We start from the raw sequence: 20,804 nt of genomic DNA, 5'->3' as shown, positions 1-20,804 counted from the left end.
ATAAATAATAAATAGGTATAAAAAGAGACATTATATTTTCTCCGCATATTATGTTTAAATAAATGTTTTTACACTCTAATATTTCATAGTCCCTGGACTGGCATCTGAAGCGTTAGACTGATCATCTTACCTTTATGTTACAAAAAATAATCAAGATACGCTACGATTGCACCATTAGGAGCGGAGCGGAAAGAGAATAATGGTTATAACATGATGAACAAAAAATAAGATTAATAATTGTTGGTTTTGTACACCATTTTGTGAAAAGGACCTAAATTATATTGTTATTGTATTTGTTACAATCAATATAGTGTTAAGTTTCTGCAAACTAAGTTTTGTAAAATTTCCATTGAAAATAAAAGTAAAAATGGCATTTTTCAATAAAAAAATATTAGAGCACTATGAAGCAGTTTCATATTTTCATTTAGAATCACCTTAACAATACATGGCATAAACTAAAACAATTTATGCAGGTGTATATGGTTATGTGGCGGACTTATTACCACTGGTAATCTCTTACAATCAAACCAAGTATAAAAATATTATTATTTTAATAATAACATTCCTAGTTCTTAAAATATTCACTTCAAATACATTTGCGTTACTCAGTTTACTTTTATTTTAGGTGTGGTATTTGAAAGGCTCTCGCAGCCGTATTATCTCGTGTATTTACATACAAAATACACGAGAAAACGGTTTTCTCGTGCCGCGAGAGCGGTTCAGAATAGCACAATAATAAAAAATAGATGAAATACAAATTGTATGAGAGAAATGTGGAAAAAGATAAATCATTATTGAAATCTTAGTTGATGTGGTGTTCTATCGTTTCTCATCCTTTTTATCCTTTCTCAGAACATCTTTGAAAAAACTTGATCCCAGCGCAAGACTTGACCAGCGCTAGTTTAGAATCCTACTGAAGAAGACATCTTTACTCCTTATTTGTCTTTCTAATTTTCCTCACCTATAATGTTGTTTGCTGAATGTCATTTTTGAAAGTATTCTTCTTCTTCTTGTCAAGTCCCCCAGACGCTGGCGATCACTACAGCGAAAGCATATGTATCTGTTCGCTACTTTTATATTTCGCAGCCAGGACGACTGCTTATTGATGTACTCGCCGTAGTGATTACTGGGAAAAGATGACCAAAGCGGTTTCTTGTTGCCTTCTCTCGTGGATTTTTCTGTCGGGGTTACCTTCCCTTAGCTGATTGGTTTTGGTTTTGAGGCGCCAGAAACTCGCCTCTTATCCTCTCATTATCTGCTGTGATCACGCCGTTATGAGTGTGATCCCACTGCCCAGGGTTCGCGACGTGGACGCTAACGAGTTGGACTAGTCAGTAGTGTTGCCGGTGGAATGCAACTGGGCGTTCGCAGCATTTTATAGAATCACACCCTCCAGCAAGATGTGACTCACTGCGACCCTACTGAAAGTTTTAACCCCTTTGAAAGTATAAACATGATAAAATAATTTTTGAATGTATTATTTCTGATTTCAGGGTTTGTGAGATGAAAACAGCACCTTTTGAATCAGAATGGAATATTCCAGACTTTAGCAACTGTATAGCAGATGGCCTCAATGACATTTATACTGAGGTACGGTATAAAACCAAGCTAAGAATAATCATAATATACCTTCATATTTACTTAAGTGTATTTTATATTACTAGCGTTTTTATTAGCTTCATAATTCGTGAGTTTAAACTGGCTAAAAGTGTTTCTGGTATCAATATGTTTCTTCTTTTCTTTGCCCAATAATAGTACCTATTAATTGCTGCATTGCTTGAGAAAAAATATTTTATGCATTTTAGTCTCTTATTTAAATTCTTTTTTGATCCAGTCTAATCATTTGAACAATAATTTCAACAAAGGGGTCGAATTTAATGAGCAGCCATTTTGTTAAGTGGCTTTTTGGTATAAAAATATATTTCGAATAAAGATTGCTGTTTTTGTAAAAAAATATTTTTAGATGAAAAATTTTTAATACATCGCATCTCCCGTACATTTCAAATCAAAGGTGCCATAAGTAATAAAAAAACGGTGTTTTAGGTTAAGTACGACATTTAATAGAATTTGGAATGTGCCAAATTACCTAACATAGCTAAAAATTTATTATAACTTCGTACGGTGTGCATAATAGCACTTATTTATCTAAAATCTTTTATAATTCGTCAAAACTACAATAACACGAAATGTGGCAGTCAAACATATTTATTATTTCGTAATCAATAATAATTGTTGTTATTTTATGTATATTACGGTATAATTATAATAAGCCAATTGTTTCACATTGATCTGTGATCAAAAATTACGAATGTCAAAATCTTCAAAGTAATTTTTCTCAGTTTTACGCATTTAGACATCTGGCACTCTGGATGGGGGGGGGGGTAGCTATTTCTGCATTCATAAATATTTGTTTCAGTTATTTTTAAAGATTACTGCCTTTGTTTTTGAACTCCTCATTTGTCTGATAGTTGTTTACAAAAAAATATTGGCAAGGTGCGAAGTTTAAATAACAAATCCAATCTTGTGGATTCATCCTTCCTTTAATTTTATCAGATTTTAAAATCTTACTAATTGCAAAAATATATTAGTTCCAGAAAATAACATTTGGATACGGCAACACCTCTGCAGTGGGTGTTCTCCAGAGGTATCTCTCCTACATTCGCAGCAGAGCCTGGCTGTACCCCGGTGAAGGAGGAGCTATCCTTCGCAAGGCCAAGGCAGCCCTGGACTATCTGGCTTTCCTCAACTCTTCGGCGGAGAGAGATGATGCTGTGGAACCATTCTTCAGCATTGTAAACCAGCTGATGAAGTCAGAATATGCTGTATTAGATCAACAGGTATACTTTTATAAATATCAATATTGACAGATGTCAATGGGACTGAAAAAGAATTTTCGTATAACAGAACTTATGATAGACTTTCACAAATGTAAATTTTGGATTAAAAAATATTCAGTAAGGCCTCGACAATCTTGGCGGGCAAAAAACAGAACCATAGCAGATTACTAACGTATTCGGATTATTATCCGCAATACTTTGTCTGAATAAAAATATCGTATTTATTATAATATAATTTACCTAATAAACTTTTGTTTTATATTTGAAATTTTCCTTTCATTCCTGCTCCAAATATATAAATGGCATTATATTTTAGGCCGTGTGGTATTCAGGCTAGTACGGAATGTAAAGGCGAAGCACTGTATGAAGGGGATAAGAATAAGGATGGAAAAGGTTGAAAACATGTATGTATAGATGAAGTGTTGTGTGCATATTGCTTTGTTAGTTCTAATTTCAATGCTGACAATGTGATTTTAAAATTAAAAATAATTCAATGAACAAGGTCCTTATTTTTAATTTACTAGAGATTTTAAAGGTATCATAAATTGATCAACATATTACAACAGAGATGAAGAACATTTAAGAGAAGGTAATATAGAAGTCCAGGCATCTACAGGGCTTATGACCCGTCAATGGCTGGTTTAAGTGGCCACTTTACACACTGTGTAACATTCACCATTCTGCCCATATTTGAACATCTTTATTCCTTCAATTCTTTCATCTGTTGATGTTTGTGAAGTTAAAGAGCTGAAACCTTTATTTACAAACATCAACAGATGAAAGAATTGAAGGAATATAGATGTTCAAATATAGGCAGAATGGTGAATGTTACACAGTGTGTAAAGTGGCCACTTAAACCAGCCATTGACGGGTCATAAGCCCTGTAGATGCCTGGACTTCTATATTACCTTCTCTTAAATGTTCTTCATCTCTGTTGTAATATGTTAATATAAACAGCTCCCCAGGGAGTTGAATCCAGTCCTTGTCTACAAAAATTTGGACAAACTCAAAATATTGTTGATAAATTGATCAATTTAACTTATGCTTTTGTTTTCAGGGGGTTCAAGAGCTTCAGCAAGCTGTTATATTAGGAGCAGCATTCGGGGTAGGACCGTCTCTTCGACTAACTGAACTATCCGTGCACTGTGACTCCATTAAACCTGGGACCTCCACCTACCACACAATGTTTCCTTTCAGTAACACCAGGTACTAAACACTAATACTTTACCCTACCAACAGCCCGATACTTATTATTTAGGGGGAAATTTAGCAACATGAGAACACTCGCCCTCCACTCAGAAGCCAGGCTTATTAAAGACCGGACTTGGATGGCGAGAACTAATTTGCGGTGACCCATCACAATAGATCTTCACAGCGGCTACACTGGTCGCAGCGACGTCGTTGATGTTGCCAGCCTTCATCAATCAGTAAGCTCGTAGGCTGGAAAATAAATCAATTGTAAATCAGTAGATTTCGGTAGATTCATTATCTCCTGTAAAGGGAGAATGGGGGGTTAACTGCTATTTAACAGTAATTAAAAATTTAAAAGATAAAACAATTTCTATATCGAAATTTTATTCTATCGACTGTGTTTAAAATTGGTAGATCAGTAGATTTCTCCCAAAATCGGTAAATCTCAAATAGGGTTGGCAATGTTGCACTGACCTCAATTTTTCAGAATGAGAAACATTACTAAACATTCAAATATTTAGTTGATAATGCACAACAATAAAAAAATATATATTCCTGCCTACATTTACATACTCTGGAATAAAAAACAAACTGAAAATCGAATGTGTGAATTTTTTTTTTTATAATAGGTGAAAATAGACATGCACAGATATACTACAACATTTTTTTCAATTAAGAGTATAGTAATTGGGTCAGTGTTTTTTTGATTACTTTTTTTTATAGGCAATCCCTAAAAATGATAATTTATGCCATTAAGAGGAAAATATAATACATACAAAACATAGTGGAATTTGATTGGGTAAAATATTAATAGAAAATAAGCTTGTGGTTCATATTACAAAAAAGTTTAATATCAATTTTCAAATTGTTTTTAACAGAAAGAAAACTAATTATTAGATAATATTTACAGTTAAAAGGCTACTGTGCTACTGTGACTGCTGTGTCATAAAGTTAATTTTATAGAAGAGTCGATTGAAGATTTTTTCAAATTAAAAAATGAATATACCTTTTTTTAATTTTAAATTGATTCCAAAACAATGTAGTTAAGACGGGAGTTATGTAAAACTAATAGGGCTTTGTAGGATAAATACCAAAAACTGATTTTAATGTTAACCTAAATGACAATAAAAATAAGTTCAATTTTTTGTGGGATAAAGGTAAATCCATTGATTTTATGAACATCATACAAGAGGGTTTTTGGTGTAAACACAAAAAATTTATGTCCAATTTCCATGGGTATCAGTTCAAATGTTGCTGTTTAAAATTCTGGAAAAAGTCACCTCAGTCACTTGGCATTTTTACCATCCATATGTAAGTATATACATAATTAAAAATAAATGGATACCTATGTACGTGTAGGTACCGAGTTTATAGTGCAAACGCTTCACGCTTTGTCAGTGTTGCCACTACTAACCAAAGTCAGAACTATTTTAAACAACAATTAAATGGAACTATATTCAAATTTCAAATATAGGTATTTGAAACTTCATTTGTTTTTTGCTCATCTGTATTTTACTAATTTTCTATGCATTTTATTTAAAGCTGTGGAGTGTGGTTTTTTAATTTACATTTTTTTCTGTTTTTAGCCATGATAGATGGGATCAAGAAAATATTGATATGTACCTGACTCCAGTGGAAGGAGCAAAGCCAGTACCGGATAAATCCATTTTAATGTTCATAAACTATAAAAATCTCACCAAGTATTTCACATCTCTATACTACTCTACTGAAGTCAAGTAAGTGGATTAAAAAATGTTTATTTGTCACTCATCAGCAGATAGACATGTTATTTCTTTACTAGCTCCATCTCAGATTAAGCAATTATTGTGTTGCCTTAAACAATTTGAATTCCGCAGTACTGTAACATAGTTCTGTAATATAATCCAATTTATTAAATACATGTATAATTAATGATTATTTATATCGCAACCATCCAATGATAAGTTATAAGCCTTGTCAATGCCAAGATTTCCATTTTCCTCCCGTAAAATATTTCCAATCTCTTGTAATATTTTGATTATTCATAATTTTTAAGTAGATTTTTCACAATAATAAAAACATATATAATAATACTGACAATTAGGGCTGTAGCTATGGCAATGAATTACACTGAAATATGTAAAACTCTTTTTCACATTTAATGATTTTCCATGCACGCATGTGTATTTTGATTTGCTATCTTTTTATTACAAATATTTTAAGGCGACACAACATTTGCTAAATATGAGATGCGGTTTGTTAGGCAATAACGTGTCTATTTGTTATATCTAACTGTGTTCAATAGTACCGAAACTGAAATTAGTTTTTTTTATGATTAAGATCAATTGATTTGATGATTGATTCAGGAAGAGGAAAACTTATCGAAATCCGGTGCTCCCCAAATACTAGATTTGGAGATCTTGCTTTTGCCCTTGCGGGCCCCTCTGCCTAGAACTTATTGCCTTCAAACTTACGAATCATTGACAGTCCTAGTCAGTTCAGATCCCAACTAAAATCTCACTTCTTCAGATTTTTATACCCTCAATTTTAAATCAGAAAATATAATATGTAACTTAAGTTTAGTTAGAATGTAAGTTTAAGTATACAATTGTAAAGCGCTATATAAATCAGCCAATTATTATTATTATTATTATTAATATATGAATTTGGTTTTAGGGATGGCAACGGTCTCGAATATTGGGTGGCTTCCCATATTGTGGCTGTCCGAGTGGCCGGTGGTGATGGAGGTCTCCTATCTCTTCCTCGGGGAGCCGTCTCCTTCCAGATTAAGCTGCATCATTCTCCCCCGATACCGAGGCCAAGAAGTATGTTACTTTTTTAGTACATTAATAAAAAAAATGTTCTCAAAAATATTTTTTCATTGGTTTTACACTTCAGGCCAAGTGGCCCAACGAGGAAGTTCAGTGCTTCGTGAAATTTGAAGTAAGAATTTTTTTCTTACACACTGTAAACATTAGAACATTTATTTGTACAGAGGAGTTTCTTGAAAATGTATATAAAAATTCATAAAAATGGTTTTAATGAAAATGAACTACAGTCAAACTGGGTTATAGCGATCACGAAAATAGCGTGATCTCGGATGTAACAAGGAAACATTCATCGGCATTTTAGTTTATAGTTTTCTCCATATATTTATTCACTTTTATAATGAGCTACTTCTCGGACGTACCGAACAATAATATTGTCAACAGTTGAGCAAAAACTCTTCAATCATAATTTTAAAAATAAGAACCTGAGTAGTAAAATGTAAATGGGCGGCTAACTTAGGACTGATGCTGCTGGGCATCGGGATCAGATGACGTTTATGACATTATGTAAGTGTCTATCTATGTACCTAATTGGTGTTTCCACCGACAACATTGAAAGACTATCACACATGTGGTTGAAATTGCATGTAAAAAAAATCCAAGCTCTGTGAATCCAGTAAGTACCGGCTCGACACCACATTACAATTTCGACTTCTTTTGTAGTTTATAAATGACATCTTTATTTCGGGGGTTTGTACAATGCTTTTTAGTTTTTTTTTAATGTTCTATGGCCAATGCATAGTAAACATAATGAGTGGGTGTGGGTGATGTCAGATCAGTTAAAAACTAACCATTGAATTATAAACATGTCTACTAACAAGGGAAAGTGTCTCTCAATTGGTGAAAAAGTGGCAATTATTTGTGAAATAGAATGTGGCGTGAAAAATCTGGAGGTGTGTGAAAAGTCTTCTTATCCACAGTGTAAATATTGTGGCAAAATAAGTATATTTATTTATCCACGTTTTAAATTTCAAAAGTAGTATGTTTTTAAGCATTTATTATAATTTTCCTTTATGAACTATATGTATATTTATTTGTTTACTTAGAGAAAGAATGCAATGGCGACTGGATTAAAAAAAATCTTTCTCTGGTATAACGAGTACCTAATGCTTACAACGAGCAAATTCAGTTGGTCACATCTTCCTCGTAATAACCAAGTTCTACTGTATTTTGAAACGTCGCAATTTCATTGAACACATGTTTGCAATAACCAATCAATTATAGCGTTGTTATGTTGTTCTGATAGATTTCTGGGCCAGCCATAGTTTTAGTTTTTTTTGCGTATTTCGACTACCAGATAAGGGATTCTATTTTTAAATGTCAGAAAAACTCCTTTGACTTATTACCTATATGAGGATCTTAACAATATGGGGTGATAGTCCAAAATCGATCAGCAAAATCCATATGATTAAAATAATGTTTTTGTGGTGCAAAAATAATTTTACAACAAAAATGTGAAGAATTCAACTCAAATTTAATGTATAATTATATTTTAAAGCTTCTGGAACAATAGTGTGCGGCAGGTACGAGAATGGGATGTGGTCGGAGGGTACTTGTACTACTGTGATGACCTCAGCAGATGTGACTCAGTGTTCCTGCGAGGACCAAGGAGTGTACGCTTTATTACTTGCTAGACAAACCACACAGGTAAAAATTACATCCTGGCAATTTTTATTAATTCTAAAAGTTGTCTTAAGTTAGGAACTACAATAATTTTAAGAAATCAGTAATAAATTAAAAAAATATTAAAATGTTGGTTTTTAGAATTCCCAACATCGCTCTTTTACTTAGGTACTAGGCGCAGAGTGGTATGCACATTTATTTATTTATTAATATACACGACATGCAGTGCCTTTTACCTTAAAAAGATACACTTTAAAAATAATATAAATACTTAAATTATAATGTGAAAAACTGAAAAATTAAATTGAAAAGTATCATGTTACATAAACACTATATATAACACAGGAGTTTTATATAAAGAACATATTTAGATATAAAAAAATAATTAAACATTGTGTGCAGATAAAATTTTAAAATGAAAAGAATTTATATATGTTTTTCTTTCAAATGTACAATATATAAGTAGATTAAATGCAATAAAATTATTTTGTCTCAAAAAAAATTAAAAAAAGAATAATAACAATTAAAGTATACACGTAAATATGGTACACAATATAGTACCCATACAAAAGTAAACATAGAAAACACTATAATCTAAAAAATGTAAATTACCGTTCACCATCTTTGAAATGATTAAATAGAGTTGATTTATTATATAAGCTATACTTTATGTGGAAAATATCAACAATGTCGGAATAGTTATTGTCGAGTACATGGAGTCGATTCAGAATAGCATTATATGAGTGTACAGTTTGCGAATTGTTGCAACTAAATGGAGGTACTCGAAGACGCATTGCGCAAGAGATGAGTAAAAGTGAATAATTTTTGTTCAGATTTTTATTTATTTAGTATTTGTTGCGATGTTGTATTTTTTAAAAAGGCACAATAAAAAACAAATTACAACAGAGATGGAAAACATTATAGAGAAGGGAATATGAAAGTCCGGGCATTCGCGGGGCTTATGGCTGGTCATAAGTGCGAGTGGCCACTTTACACGCTGTGTAACATTCACCATCTATCTATCCATCTATCATGTAATTTATTCATCTTTATAACTCTTAAGGGAGTGAAATCCAGTGTGTTGTCTACAAACATTTGAACAAACTCAAAATACCATAGTAAAATATTTTTTTTTAAAAACCATAAATAGAACGCAGCCCTGGTGTAAAAAAGGGTTTCGGTTTAGCGTTAATTTTGACGTAAAACAATAAAAAATATGTTTAAAAATGTGTTGAACATAACAGAACTTTAAAAAATAACCTAATCAATTAGTTTCCATTTCAATTCTCTCAACGTTATGGATGTTTTGATGGTATGCATTTTAGAATGGAGCCCTGGAAAATGGGAGTAGTCAGCAGGCTGTGCAAGCCCTTCTGGGCGCTGCGTCCCTCGCCATCCTGGGCTCGGGACTCCTTCTGCTCCCCGGCTGGCTAAGAAGACGCTGCTGCCTGCTGTACCTAAAGTTACACTACTGCTTCACCATGTCCCTGGCACTCGGCTTGATGCTTTACTGCTTTGTATCTGACGTAAGCCTAATTATTTTAATTTAGAAAACCACTAAACAATATAATATTAAGTACAGCCAGACCTACCATTGGTTCAGTTGGCACAAAGAACCAGCCACTTGCTTACATGATATGGGAGAATAACATACTCATTTTAATTTACAAACACACCCAGTTTTTCAGCACTCTTTAATTTGAATGTGAAAAATAAGATTGTTTGACATCTGATAGTTTTGTTATTTAACTCATAGTTACACTTTTTGCCATAAATATAATTTAAGTAGTCTACCGCCAGAATGCAGTAAAAATGTACTATAGAGAGTTTTATTGCCTACCCCATTGCCAATTTAGAATCCAATGGTGCTGGTTGTGTTTTTCGTAAGGTACAAGGCAAAGTTTTCTGTCTTGATCTTCTAAATCTGAATTTGAAATCATGGTAGTATTTATTTCAATAAACATTTTATATCAATTGTAGAAAATTACATTATTTAACAATGTGAACAAATTTCTAAGGTACGTATCGTCACTGTTCGTCACGTCCGTATTCGATAAATTAGACAGGTTTTCAGAAGAAATAATAAAAGAAATTCCACCAAAAACAGAAATAAAATTATCAAATGAAAACCTTATTTAAAAATTCTGTGTTATAATTGGTTTGTGGTCCTTTGGCTAGTGTCTCGGACTCACGGACCAAAGGTCCGTGGTTCAAATCTCACTCTAACCCAACTCGATTCCATTTTCTAATAGTGAGTTATTTACAACTGAGCAAATTGAAAATGGCCCTCAAAATTTGGGTAAATCATAAAAACGCAAATATTTATTTTTATCAACAAAAAAATAATAATGTAACGTAAGCAACAGTATGTGTATGTACAAAAAATTAATCTAAATATTATAAGACAATTTCAATGCTATATTTTTAAAACTATTTAAATATATTTCAGTGGTGTGGTAACATGACCGGGGGCTGGCTGGAGCTCCTTTTACTGGGAGGAGGGGCGGCGCTGGTGGCACAGCTCCTACTGCTACACGCCGAACTAGCCTGGCCTGCCCCGCCCCCTCCACACCTGCCCAGGACCATTCTCATGCTCATGACAGGTAAACAACCTTGGGTTGATCAACTACATGTTGCAATGTGAGTACAATCGGACAAACTTCCCCCACCATTCTCCCCTGGCACGCATCCAAATAATTGCTAATAATTATGCTGAACTGTTAGACTTGCTTCACATCACTCCTGCTGCAATTAAATCAGCTATCCTTTCCATTGAATGGCCAGTCCCTCAATTCTCCTCTTTTTAATATATTTTTTATTTCTATTCATCTTTACTTTTTTTATTTTTCATAATTATTAACATATTTAATAAAATAATTATGATTATATTTTATGTCAATTACTTTAATAAGATGTACTTTTAAAATATATATTGTAAGAGCTCTTTGGGCGTTTATAAAATAAATATATGACAAAAGCTAATACTATTTCACATATCAGAACATCTTTGGAATTTTTCTGTTAGCTTGATGTCTTTAATGAAATGGGGACTAAACTGATATCCATATTCCCATAGAGGTGTCATATATTTTAAAGATCATTTCTGGAGTAATATTTTGGAATGCCATTTTAATCAAATAAATTATTTACTTGGTCTTCTTGGCAATTTATCGATTAATTCATATCCCCTCTAGGGAATATGAATTAATTTGTGGTAGAGTAGGAAACAAACCTCTGATTTGGAGTTCGTGACAGTACCACTGGACCAAAACTGAACATGATTTGACGAATTTTCATATTTCTATGTCCAGGTGTCTGTGTGTTAGCTGCGCTGTGTTCCCGCGCAGCCGGGGACTCGGGCTGGGGGCTGCGGGCCCCGTCTACTCCCCTGGCAGTGTTTGGGGCAGCGTCAGCTCTCTTGGCGGCCCTGCACTTTCTACTCTGCCTGTGTGTGGCCTCCCGCCTGCGACTCTTGAGATCCAAACTTCCTGATAGGCATCACTACATTGAAAAGAGGTACCAATTTGATTTATATAAATACCGACCTGTAATTTATTGAATAATGTAATTTAAAATTTAGAGAATATTAAGTATTTTGTTGATAGAATGTTGACAAAGACATTGGTTGTGTTATTTAAACATTTATTCAGATAAAAATAAGTTAAAGGTAAATGAAAATTCTTATATATTAACTAATGACTAGTAATGACGTATAATTAAATAGACACGTTACTAGAGCGAAGAAAATGACATTTCAATTGGTGGGTAGTTGCCATCCGTGCTTTCATTCTTGAACTCTTAAAAGGCTGTGCCACAAAATTCCTTTACATACGCTGATGTAACATCGTATTACCTCATGCAAAAGACAGAATATTCTGAAGTTCAGGAGTTTTAAAAAATAAAAACAAAGAGAAATATTGTTAAATAATTCCTTTTCCACAATTTGTACAAATCATATTGTAATTTAGGCCTATTATAGCTAAATAAATTTTAAATCATAAATACGCCTATCATATAACTGGAATACACTCTCACCCACTGCCAGTAACTGACTGTTTTGCCAATACGAATTTACTTATACTTTCACACAAACACCGGCCATAGAACAGCGTCTCTGTTCCTTGTTACAAGTTCTATTCTCGTGCTCTTTCTTATACAATAAAACAGATTTATTGTGTATCAACATCACATCATTCATATAATTATTCTTCGCATTTTTGTATCCACCATATTTATACAAATTTTACTTTCTTAATCCGATTTGAAAATGACCATTTGAAGATTACAAAAAATACAACTTCATTATTTAAATACATAAGAGAGATATATTAAGTTTTGTTTCCTATGTAGACTCGTGTTTACCACAGCCACACAAGAGTCATCAGACTTTTATCATGATCAAACGTGATGCTAAGCAAAAATAGGCCGACATGTGCGATGAAAAAAGCTTTAATGAGGAATTTCGAAGCTATGAGAAATTCAATATAAAAATGTTTTCACACACGCAGTAAAAATTATAGCATATAATTGTAAAGTGAAGGTTCTTGAAAATGTATGAAAAAATTAATAAAAATTATAGTTAGTATAGTAGTCGTCACCAACCAATGATAGATTTCCGGTTTCTGGGAAGCCAACTCACAAATCAGCAGAACTTGTGTGTTGTAATAAAACTTTAAAAAGTCATTGCGCTGAATTATTAAACTTCCTTATTGCACTACAGCTGTAAAAAATAAAACAGATGCATCGTTTCATTTGTAAATACAATCCAATTTATGGAATAAGTAGGTAATTAATTTTATTAAGTACATTTTTTAAAAACTTTTACACTTTGAAGCTAGTGTCGTATCTATGGTAATGAGTTACAGAAAAATAATATGAACTAAAGAAAGAAACTAAAAAAATGTATATCTCTTTTTTACATAAATGATTACTAGTTGCATTGCATTTATCGTGAATTGACATCTCTTTTTTTTTCAAATTGAGGGCATCGCAATATTTGCTATATCTTAGATGTAGCTTATATAGGAGTAATGGGTCATTTATTTAAAACCAGTGATATTTGTGACTCGGCAGTCCTTACTTAATTATTTTTGTTTGGTTTTACATGGACCAAGATTACATTTTGTGCAAATGGTGTACCTACAACATACATAAACATAACTTCTATAGTAATGACGTGGTTAATATTTTACCCTGGATTTCAAATATCTCCATTTGTGTAGTTGCCAATTTAATTTATTTAGAAATAACATGCTAATCTGGCTCAAGTTGGTCTGGAATAAGATGTTGATTCATTATTATTATTTTTCTTTCTAGAGTTGGAATGATGCGTCGCAGCGCTGCCATTTTTTTGTGCAGCAAAGCCTTCGAAGTAGCCAGTATTGTGCACTATAATCTTCCCGGACCCATTTCCAGTAATGTGCTGGCAGCCACGGCCGCTCTTTTGGTAACTACATATTTATATGTAATTATTAACGTGTATTGGTTCTCTACACCGTGAAGATATTATTTCTACTAACGACAACACTTTGAAATGAGTTAGTAAAAAAGTTTTGCTCATAAATTTTGATTTTGATGATTACTAATATGCTCAAAAATGGATGGAAGTTAGAGTCGCCAACCGAAAACTGAAAATCCAGAATGTAAAATAAAAAACATCTTAAATCAAATGAGAGTTTATTTTATACAACTAACATAAAATATATTTATTCACAAAACATAATACTTTTTTAACATTAAGTTATACTTTTTTACACTCCACGCAGACCAACAGAAAACAACTTTTTGACAATAGTTAATTTACTTAGCTGTGGCATTTGTGATTGGGATTGATGAATAAATGCAAAAAAATATTGATTTCCCACGGGTCACCCTAGACCAGTGATTCCAAAAAAGGTCTATATCGACCCCCAGGGGTCTATGACAACCTGCAAGGGGTCTACGTCAACGAAAAAAAAATTTGGGGGTCCATGAAATGAAAATAGGGGTCCACGATAGTGGATCTCAACATACACTGATAGTACTTCTGTACTTCTGGCTGCAAAAAAACATACCCGTTACTTATCCTGTATTATGGAATATAGCGAGCAAATTTTTAATTTCCTTTCCATCGTCATACCTAGTGGAAAGGGGGTTCAGCGCTGTTAACAATCTCCTAACAAAAAAAGAAACAGACTGGACATCATTGGCCAAGGAGATTTAGGATTAAACCTGACAAAATTGAAGCCAAATGTTGATAATTTATTATTAAAGCATCAGTTCATCCTTCCCACTAAAAACATTTACTTATTTCTTAGTTTATTTTATGTTACGTTTATTTTATATAACAGATACAAAATTTTATTTTGAGTAGTTTTAATTTAAATTCAATTAATAAATGTATAAACTTAACATTTGTTTTAACTTTAAGTTTTTAACACTAAACTTCACTACAGTTAGAAATTTATGAAAAATCAATATCAAGTGGGGGGTCTACCAAAAACCGAAAAACATGGCAAGGGGTCTACGACACGAAAAAGTTTGGGAACCTCTGCCCTAGACACACATTATTCTGTATAAGAAAAAGAAAACAAACATTGTAAAAGTATAAATAAATAAATAAAAATTCATCTACACAATTTTTCGAAATGTTGAAGTTTCATTTTGGTCACTACAACTTCATAAACTTTTTGACATAAATAAATAATCATCTTATAGCAGTCAATTCCAAGAGATTTAAGGTGCATTCCGGGAGTCGGGAGATTTAAAAAAAATATTGTACTCTTTCTGAGAGAATCCCGGGATTTCGGGAGGGCTGGCAACCCTAATGTATGTGGATACATTGCTGTATTGTTATGGCATAAATAAAAATTAAATATATCACACAAACATATTAAACATATAATGCCTTTTTCTGTGTTTGCATACTCAATTTCAAATAATAAAAATTGATAATAAACTTTGCAGGGCATCGTTGTATTTGGGTGTTACATCATCCGAGATGAAACTTCGGGAGGTCTGAGGAGGCTCCTGAGGCCCAAGGAGACCGACTGGGACTGCAGCTCAGACTACGCCAACACTTCACTGAGCTGTGAGTAATAACTATCAGATTATAAAGAAATTGGACAAGTACAAGATCAGATAAAGCAAGCAGCGTGCACTATTGAATAATGTATCTTGTTTCTTTTTCTACCAACTAATGGCGATAGCTTATTCTCACCTATCGGTGCATAGGTCACTTCATTGGTACTCCGAGGCCAGGAAGAAAGATCTTACAAATTGAAGACATGAGTGGGTAAAAGTTTTATGTGACAAAAACTAAAAGCAGAGAAATCTGGGGTTAAAGTTTTGAACCCCAATACAATTATTGATAAAATAATACCTTCATTCGCTCTCAAAATCGGTTTTCTGTTACTTTTTTATGGTGAAGTCTGCTCTTTGTATAAGGACTCCGTACATAAAGTCTTCATTTACGTAAAAAAGTACATTTTTCTAAATTTGCCACATAACACCTTCATCCCATGTCTTCAATTTATACATGTATACTTGAATCTAAAAAATACCCTTAAAACAAATATTTTGAAGGCTGGACCTTATAATTCGTAATCAAATGTGCTAATCACTCCCACAACATGAGGTTTACACGATAGAAATAACCGAACTTCAATTTTATAATCAAGTATTATTACATTGAAAGCCTCGAATTAGTTATATGAATCCTTCTTATGACCTCTTTTTAGATCCACACAGTTAAGCTTTATACAATGAATGGGAAACTACTTTTTTTAGTCCTTAAAGATCCACAGTCCATCATATTACTTTGAATACTCAGTTCACTATCAGTAGTCATTAGACTATATAATACATTTTGTTTATCACCTTAATAAGTCGAATTGTTGTTGTAGTTTTTATAAAGCAGGGGGGCGATGCGGAGTCCCGCAGCGCTCCTAGTGGGGAGAGTTCCCTGCCCCTGGCTGGGGGCAGCAGCAGCCACGGGGCGCCGCCCCCCTCCCTGTGGAGGACTCCTCCCTCCATGGGCCACCACACCATGGACCATAGAGACAGGTTACCATTTGATTAAAAGATATGGTAGAGGGTTGACGATATTTAGTGGATTACGACGCGATAAATGAACAGCTTTTTCGGAAACCGGTCAGCATTCATTGAATTATATTGTAGCGATTTCAAACAATGAATCAATTTAAATTATTCATTGTATTTTACACAATTTTTTCAGATCGATGGGCAAACAAGCCGATATAGTCAAAAGCGTCGAGTTTAAAAACATCCCTCCGATGATGGACAGCCCAGAGCGCTCCACGTCCAGCTCCAATGGGGGCCCCGTCTCCAGCGTATGTGACCTGGTGCCCCCGGAACCTCCGGCCCTCCAGCCCCAGGAGTATGTCACCCGAGTCTGCGTAGAGCTCGGTATCCTCAACCGCAATCCCCCACCGCCGTCAGAACCTCCGATACTACTTTGCGCCGTTGACTTTGAACAATACCCGGACTGCAAGTATAACTTAAACCCGATGGACACGGCGGACAACTGCATACTGTGTGTCAATTCCAAGCAAGAGGTAAAAGAACCTCAAATACTTCCCATCAAAAGCTGTCTCAAGAACAAAGACCATCCTATCTACCGCTCTGATGTTGTTCTTAAGGAATCGCCTTCGACCGAATCCGAAGACGATAGCCAGGGCGTCTCCGATCTAGAACCCTCGGAACATTCCAAGGAAAATCCTCAGCAGGACGATCCTAACATGGACGGAATGCTCGATCTCATCTCCCATGATCTCGATTATCTCTTGAACAGAAACAATGCGGTGGAAGCCGTGCCCAAACCATTTGCTACGATGGAGAATATACAGGAAGAGAGTTTATAAGTCTACTAATAACCTAGTCCTCGTTTCTAATGTAAATAATTTATTGTTGAGAAAACTAATTATTCAAATAACCACACCACACAAATTCTCATAATAATAAAGCGGTCTGAGACAACTTTAGGTTTAAAATAATGAAATTTGTTCCCTGTTCCATTTTACCAAGTTTGGATTTTTTTTAAACAAATCGGAAGCGATTACAAAACCCAGATTTTTACAATTTAATTCTTGGTATGCGATGAATAGAGTAGATAATAATTGCGGATGCTCGAAGTAAACTCAATCTTTACCCAAACTTTGGTAGCGGGTCTAAGCCTCAAGCGACTGCCGCTCTTTTCGGTAATACAGAATACACCACACGTGTTTTACTAGGGGGATGACTTGTACTCGTTATTCGCGTCAATATTTGGTCATGCATCCCTTTAATACTTTGTGGTTCCTGAACTGTTTTTTTTCACGTAACAATAATAAAAACTATATCAAATAAATCGTTTGATAGATTATCTCTCGCTGCAAGGGGGTCCAGTCCAAATAGTGCCGGCAACACAAACATACCATTTACAACCCTCACACGTGCAGCAGCAAACATTCGGACTTATTAAAAATGGCCAGACAGCCCTATGCACCGAGCCCGAGTGTTAACTAATTAGAATAATAGTGTAAGTTGACAACCACTGACGCTATGCCCTGTGCGCGATTAAAATAATAAATATAGTTGACAACTACTGGCGTGTTCAATGATCGCTCGATGCCCTTGTGTGACGTCACTCGGGGCTTAGTTGGGGCTGGAATCGGATACCCGCTACATAGTTTGGGTAGAGAGTATCCGCAATTATTATCCACTGAGAAGGTAGATGAATCTAGGATCGCTGCGTTTTTAAATTATTATAAACGAAGGAAAAATGACATTCCTCTTCAGAAATAAAAAAATTATACCAAACAAGTGTATCTTGAGGATTGATTTTGTATAAAACAAATTGTGATAGAGAAATAGGGAGTTAGTGTTTATTAAATCCTTATTATAAAATACAGAGAGGGGTTTAAGAACAGTAAAACTTTTGATAAAGTTTGTGGTTCAACCCTGCCAAGGGGGAGATATTTACAAAATGACCTGCAAAAATCGCATTTTTACTATAGAAATAAAAGACTAGTGATACATAAATCTACAAATTTGGTAAAACCAGTGATCGGTTGGATGTCGCTAAAGCGATGAAACCAGTACTGATTATTCCAAATTTGTTTATTCAATTCACGCATCTTTTATTAATACTATGATAATGTTTATTTTTTTATTCATACAAATACATATAATATCAATAACTTTCATCAAGAATCTTCACTAACAATCAATTTAAAGTATTTTATGTTACAATACGATATCTGCCGAGTACGTTAAATCTGAAAAAAAAATATTGACTCAAATAATACATCTTTTATAGTTATTATTGAATTGCGTTGATTTTATATTGTGCGATAACCCACGTATAACCCTAGTATAAACTAACCAATATTCATAAGTGGCTTTTTTTTCGTACTTACCATTTAAATATTTGACAAAAATGTAAAATAATATAACTGGCTTTCGCTCTCCAAATTTTCTCTCTTTTAAAATTACATTTTAATTTATTATTATTTGGAAATAGTTTTTTCAAATTCTGTACCAAAGCTATTTTTATGATTAACGAGCTGCGGCGAATGGCATATTATGTCTTGTGGAGGATTTCCCCTTATTTTTATAGACATCAAAAAATATGAATAAATATGGATTAATTTTCTTTTGCAGTATTGTGCAAATGAGTAAATAACCTTTATTGGAAAGCTTTTGGCATAATTACATATTTATTTAACTTAATTAAAAAAACATTGAATATTTTCCATGTTTACTAAAATAACATAAATATAATAACTTTCTCTCTTTTGGATCAACGTAATTTATAAATAATACATGTGTTCAGATATACCTGCATCTTTAAGTAAAGCAAATAAAATAATTCAGAATTTTTAAATGTACATTTAAAATTTGTCTATATATTTAGCTAATATTGATTTATATAGTAGGACGAATGTATATTTATAATATAGTGGTAAGGATCTCATACACAGAAAGATTAAAGTTTATTCAATGTCTTGTGGAATTAATCTCCAAATGATTCCGCCATTACTGAGAATGTAATCGAATATCGCCCATAATAGATATGTAAGTACCTAATGTTAGTAATAGTATTTCTCAATGTTAATGTTAGAAGTAAGTTATCCACCCTAAAGTCATGTCTAGTCATCGGATATTTTATGAAATATAATATTTTGTATCACTAGTAATGTAAAATGACATACGAATTAAATTTATGTTAATGTTTATCTGTGATATGAAGGTAATTTTTGTAAAAAATCATATTAAAAGGGTATTTATGACTAGTTCAGTTTGTTTTATAACCTAATGTTGTTTTAATAAGTGTGAATCACTCAATAATGATAATTAATAAAGACATTTGTAAAATAATTGAGTTTTATTTAACTACATAAACAGCAAAAATACAATGAGGAAGTTCAGTGCAACGGGAAATTGGATATAAAAAATGGGTAAAAATTAGAGCATTTCATCATATGGCAAAGTTACTTGAAAATGTATAAAAAAATAATAAAAATGAACTACGATGAGGCATATCCAGAAAGTAAGAGTACTCAATTTTTGTATTAAAAAAAAAATACAGTACATTGTATATATTTTATTACTTATTTTTCCACATAGTCGCCTTCCCATTCTATGCAGATTTGTAAGTCATGGCACAAGCTTTTTGATGCCCTCATTATAGAACTCTCCCGCCATCTCATTCGTCCACTTCAAAACCTCTTGTTTCACCTCATCGGTTAGAATTTTTTTCCACCCATGTGAGTCTTCAGGAAGGTGAAAAGATGAAAATCTGAAGGCGGTAAGTCAGGGGAGTAAATGGAGCTCAGAAAATCCTCGCCTTTCAATTCAAAGCGCTCGAGGAACTCATGAGCGCTAGCGATCCGATTCAATTTGTGCTGCTCTGTCAGTTGTTTTGGGACCCATCTTGAGCACAATTTTTGATATTCCAGCGTTTCTGTAATTGTTTTGTATAACAGAGATCTGGAAATTTATGGTAACATCGCAGACATTCCATCTACTGTCAATCGGAGGTCTTCACAAACAGTTTTGTTGATTTTTTGCACCAACTCATCGGTCACAATTGAAGGTCTTCCACTCCTTTGCTCGTCATGAATGTTCATTCTTCCTTCATTAAACTCACGACACCACTTAAATACGTTTGTTCGGTTCATAGATCTGTGCAAAAATTTCAGTCGGGATTTTTCCTTCCGCGAGAAGGAACCTTATGACAGCGCGCACCTCGCATTTGGCGAGATTTCTTACTGGCATCTTTCACAAAAACGAACACTACAAGTTTTGGTACTAACGAGGGTCGCCGGTGCTCGTTGCATTCAGGATAACCCCCACTACCAATCGG

At 33.7% G+C, this 20,804-nt stretch overlaps 1 protein-coding gene across 5 annotated transcripts in view; it reads left to right on the top strand.

Moving 5' to 3' along the window:
- LOC148274244 (uncharacterized) overlaps positions 1 to 17,434 on the top strand; it is a 140,241-nt gene extending 122,807 nt beyond the window's left edge. For 4 of the 5 annotated variants that reach the window (XM_088237400.1, XM_088237402.1, XM_088237398.1 and 1 more), the window contains 13 exons: positions 1,494 to 1,590; positions 2,589 to 2,837; positions 3,895 to 4,043; positions 5,615 to 5,764; positions 6,684 to 6,832; positions 8,334 to 8,482; positions 9,784 to 9,984; positions 10,908 to 11,061; positions 11,770 to 11,974; positions 13,775 to 13,904; positions 15,404 to 15,527; positions 16,342 to 16,501; positions 16,674 to 17,434. In XM_088237400.1, the coding sequence (XP_088093526.1) occupies positions 1,494 to 1,590; positions 2,589 to 2,837; positions 3,895 to 4,043; positions 5,615 to 5,764; positions 6,684 to 6,832; positions 8,334 to 8,482; positions 9,784 to 9,984; positions 10,908 to 11,061; positions 11,770 to 11,974; positions 13,775 to 13,904; positions 15,404 to 15,527; positions 16,342 to 16,501; positions 16,674 to 17,319 (2,563 nt within the window). In that variant the 3' untranslated portion in view covers positions 17,320 to 17,434. The remainder of the gene's footprint in view (positions 1 to 1,493; positions 1,591 to 2,588; positions 2,838 to 3,894; positions 4,044 to 5,614; positions 5,765 to 6,683; positions 6,833 to 8,333; positions 8,483 to 9,783; positions 9,985 to 10,907; positions 11,062 to 11,769; positions 11,975 to 13,774; positions 13,905 to 15,403; positions 15,528 to 16,341; positions 16,502 to 16,673) is intronic. The other variant, XM_088237403.1, reaches the window with a different exon arrangement.
- Positions 17,435 to 20,804: the final 3,370 nt, after the last annotated feature.

Source organism: Micrasema longulum, unplaced genomic scaffold, assembly GCF_059751315.1.
Source record: "Micrasema longulum isolate JH-2025_06_02 unplaced genomic scaffold, ASM5975131v1 h1tg001716l, whole genome shotgun sequence".
Taxonomy (NCBI): Eukaryota; Metazoa; Arthropoda; class Insecta; order Trichoptera; family Brachycentridae; genus Micrasema; species Micrasema longulum.
Note: the sequence above shows the minus strand (reverse complement) of the source record. Positions and strands in the feature narration are given on the sequence as shown.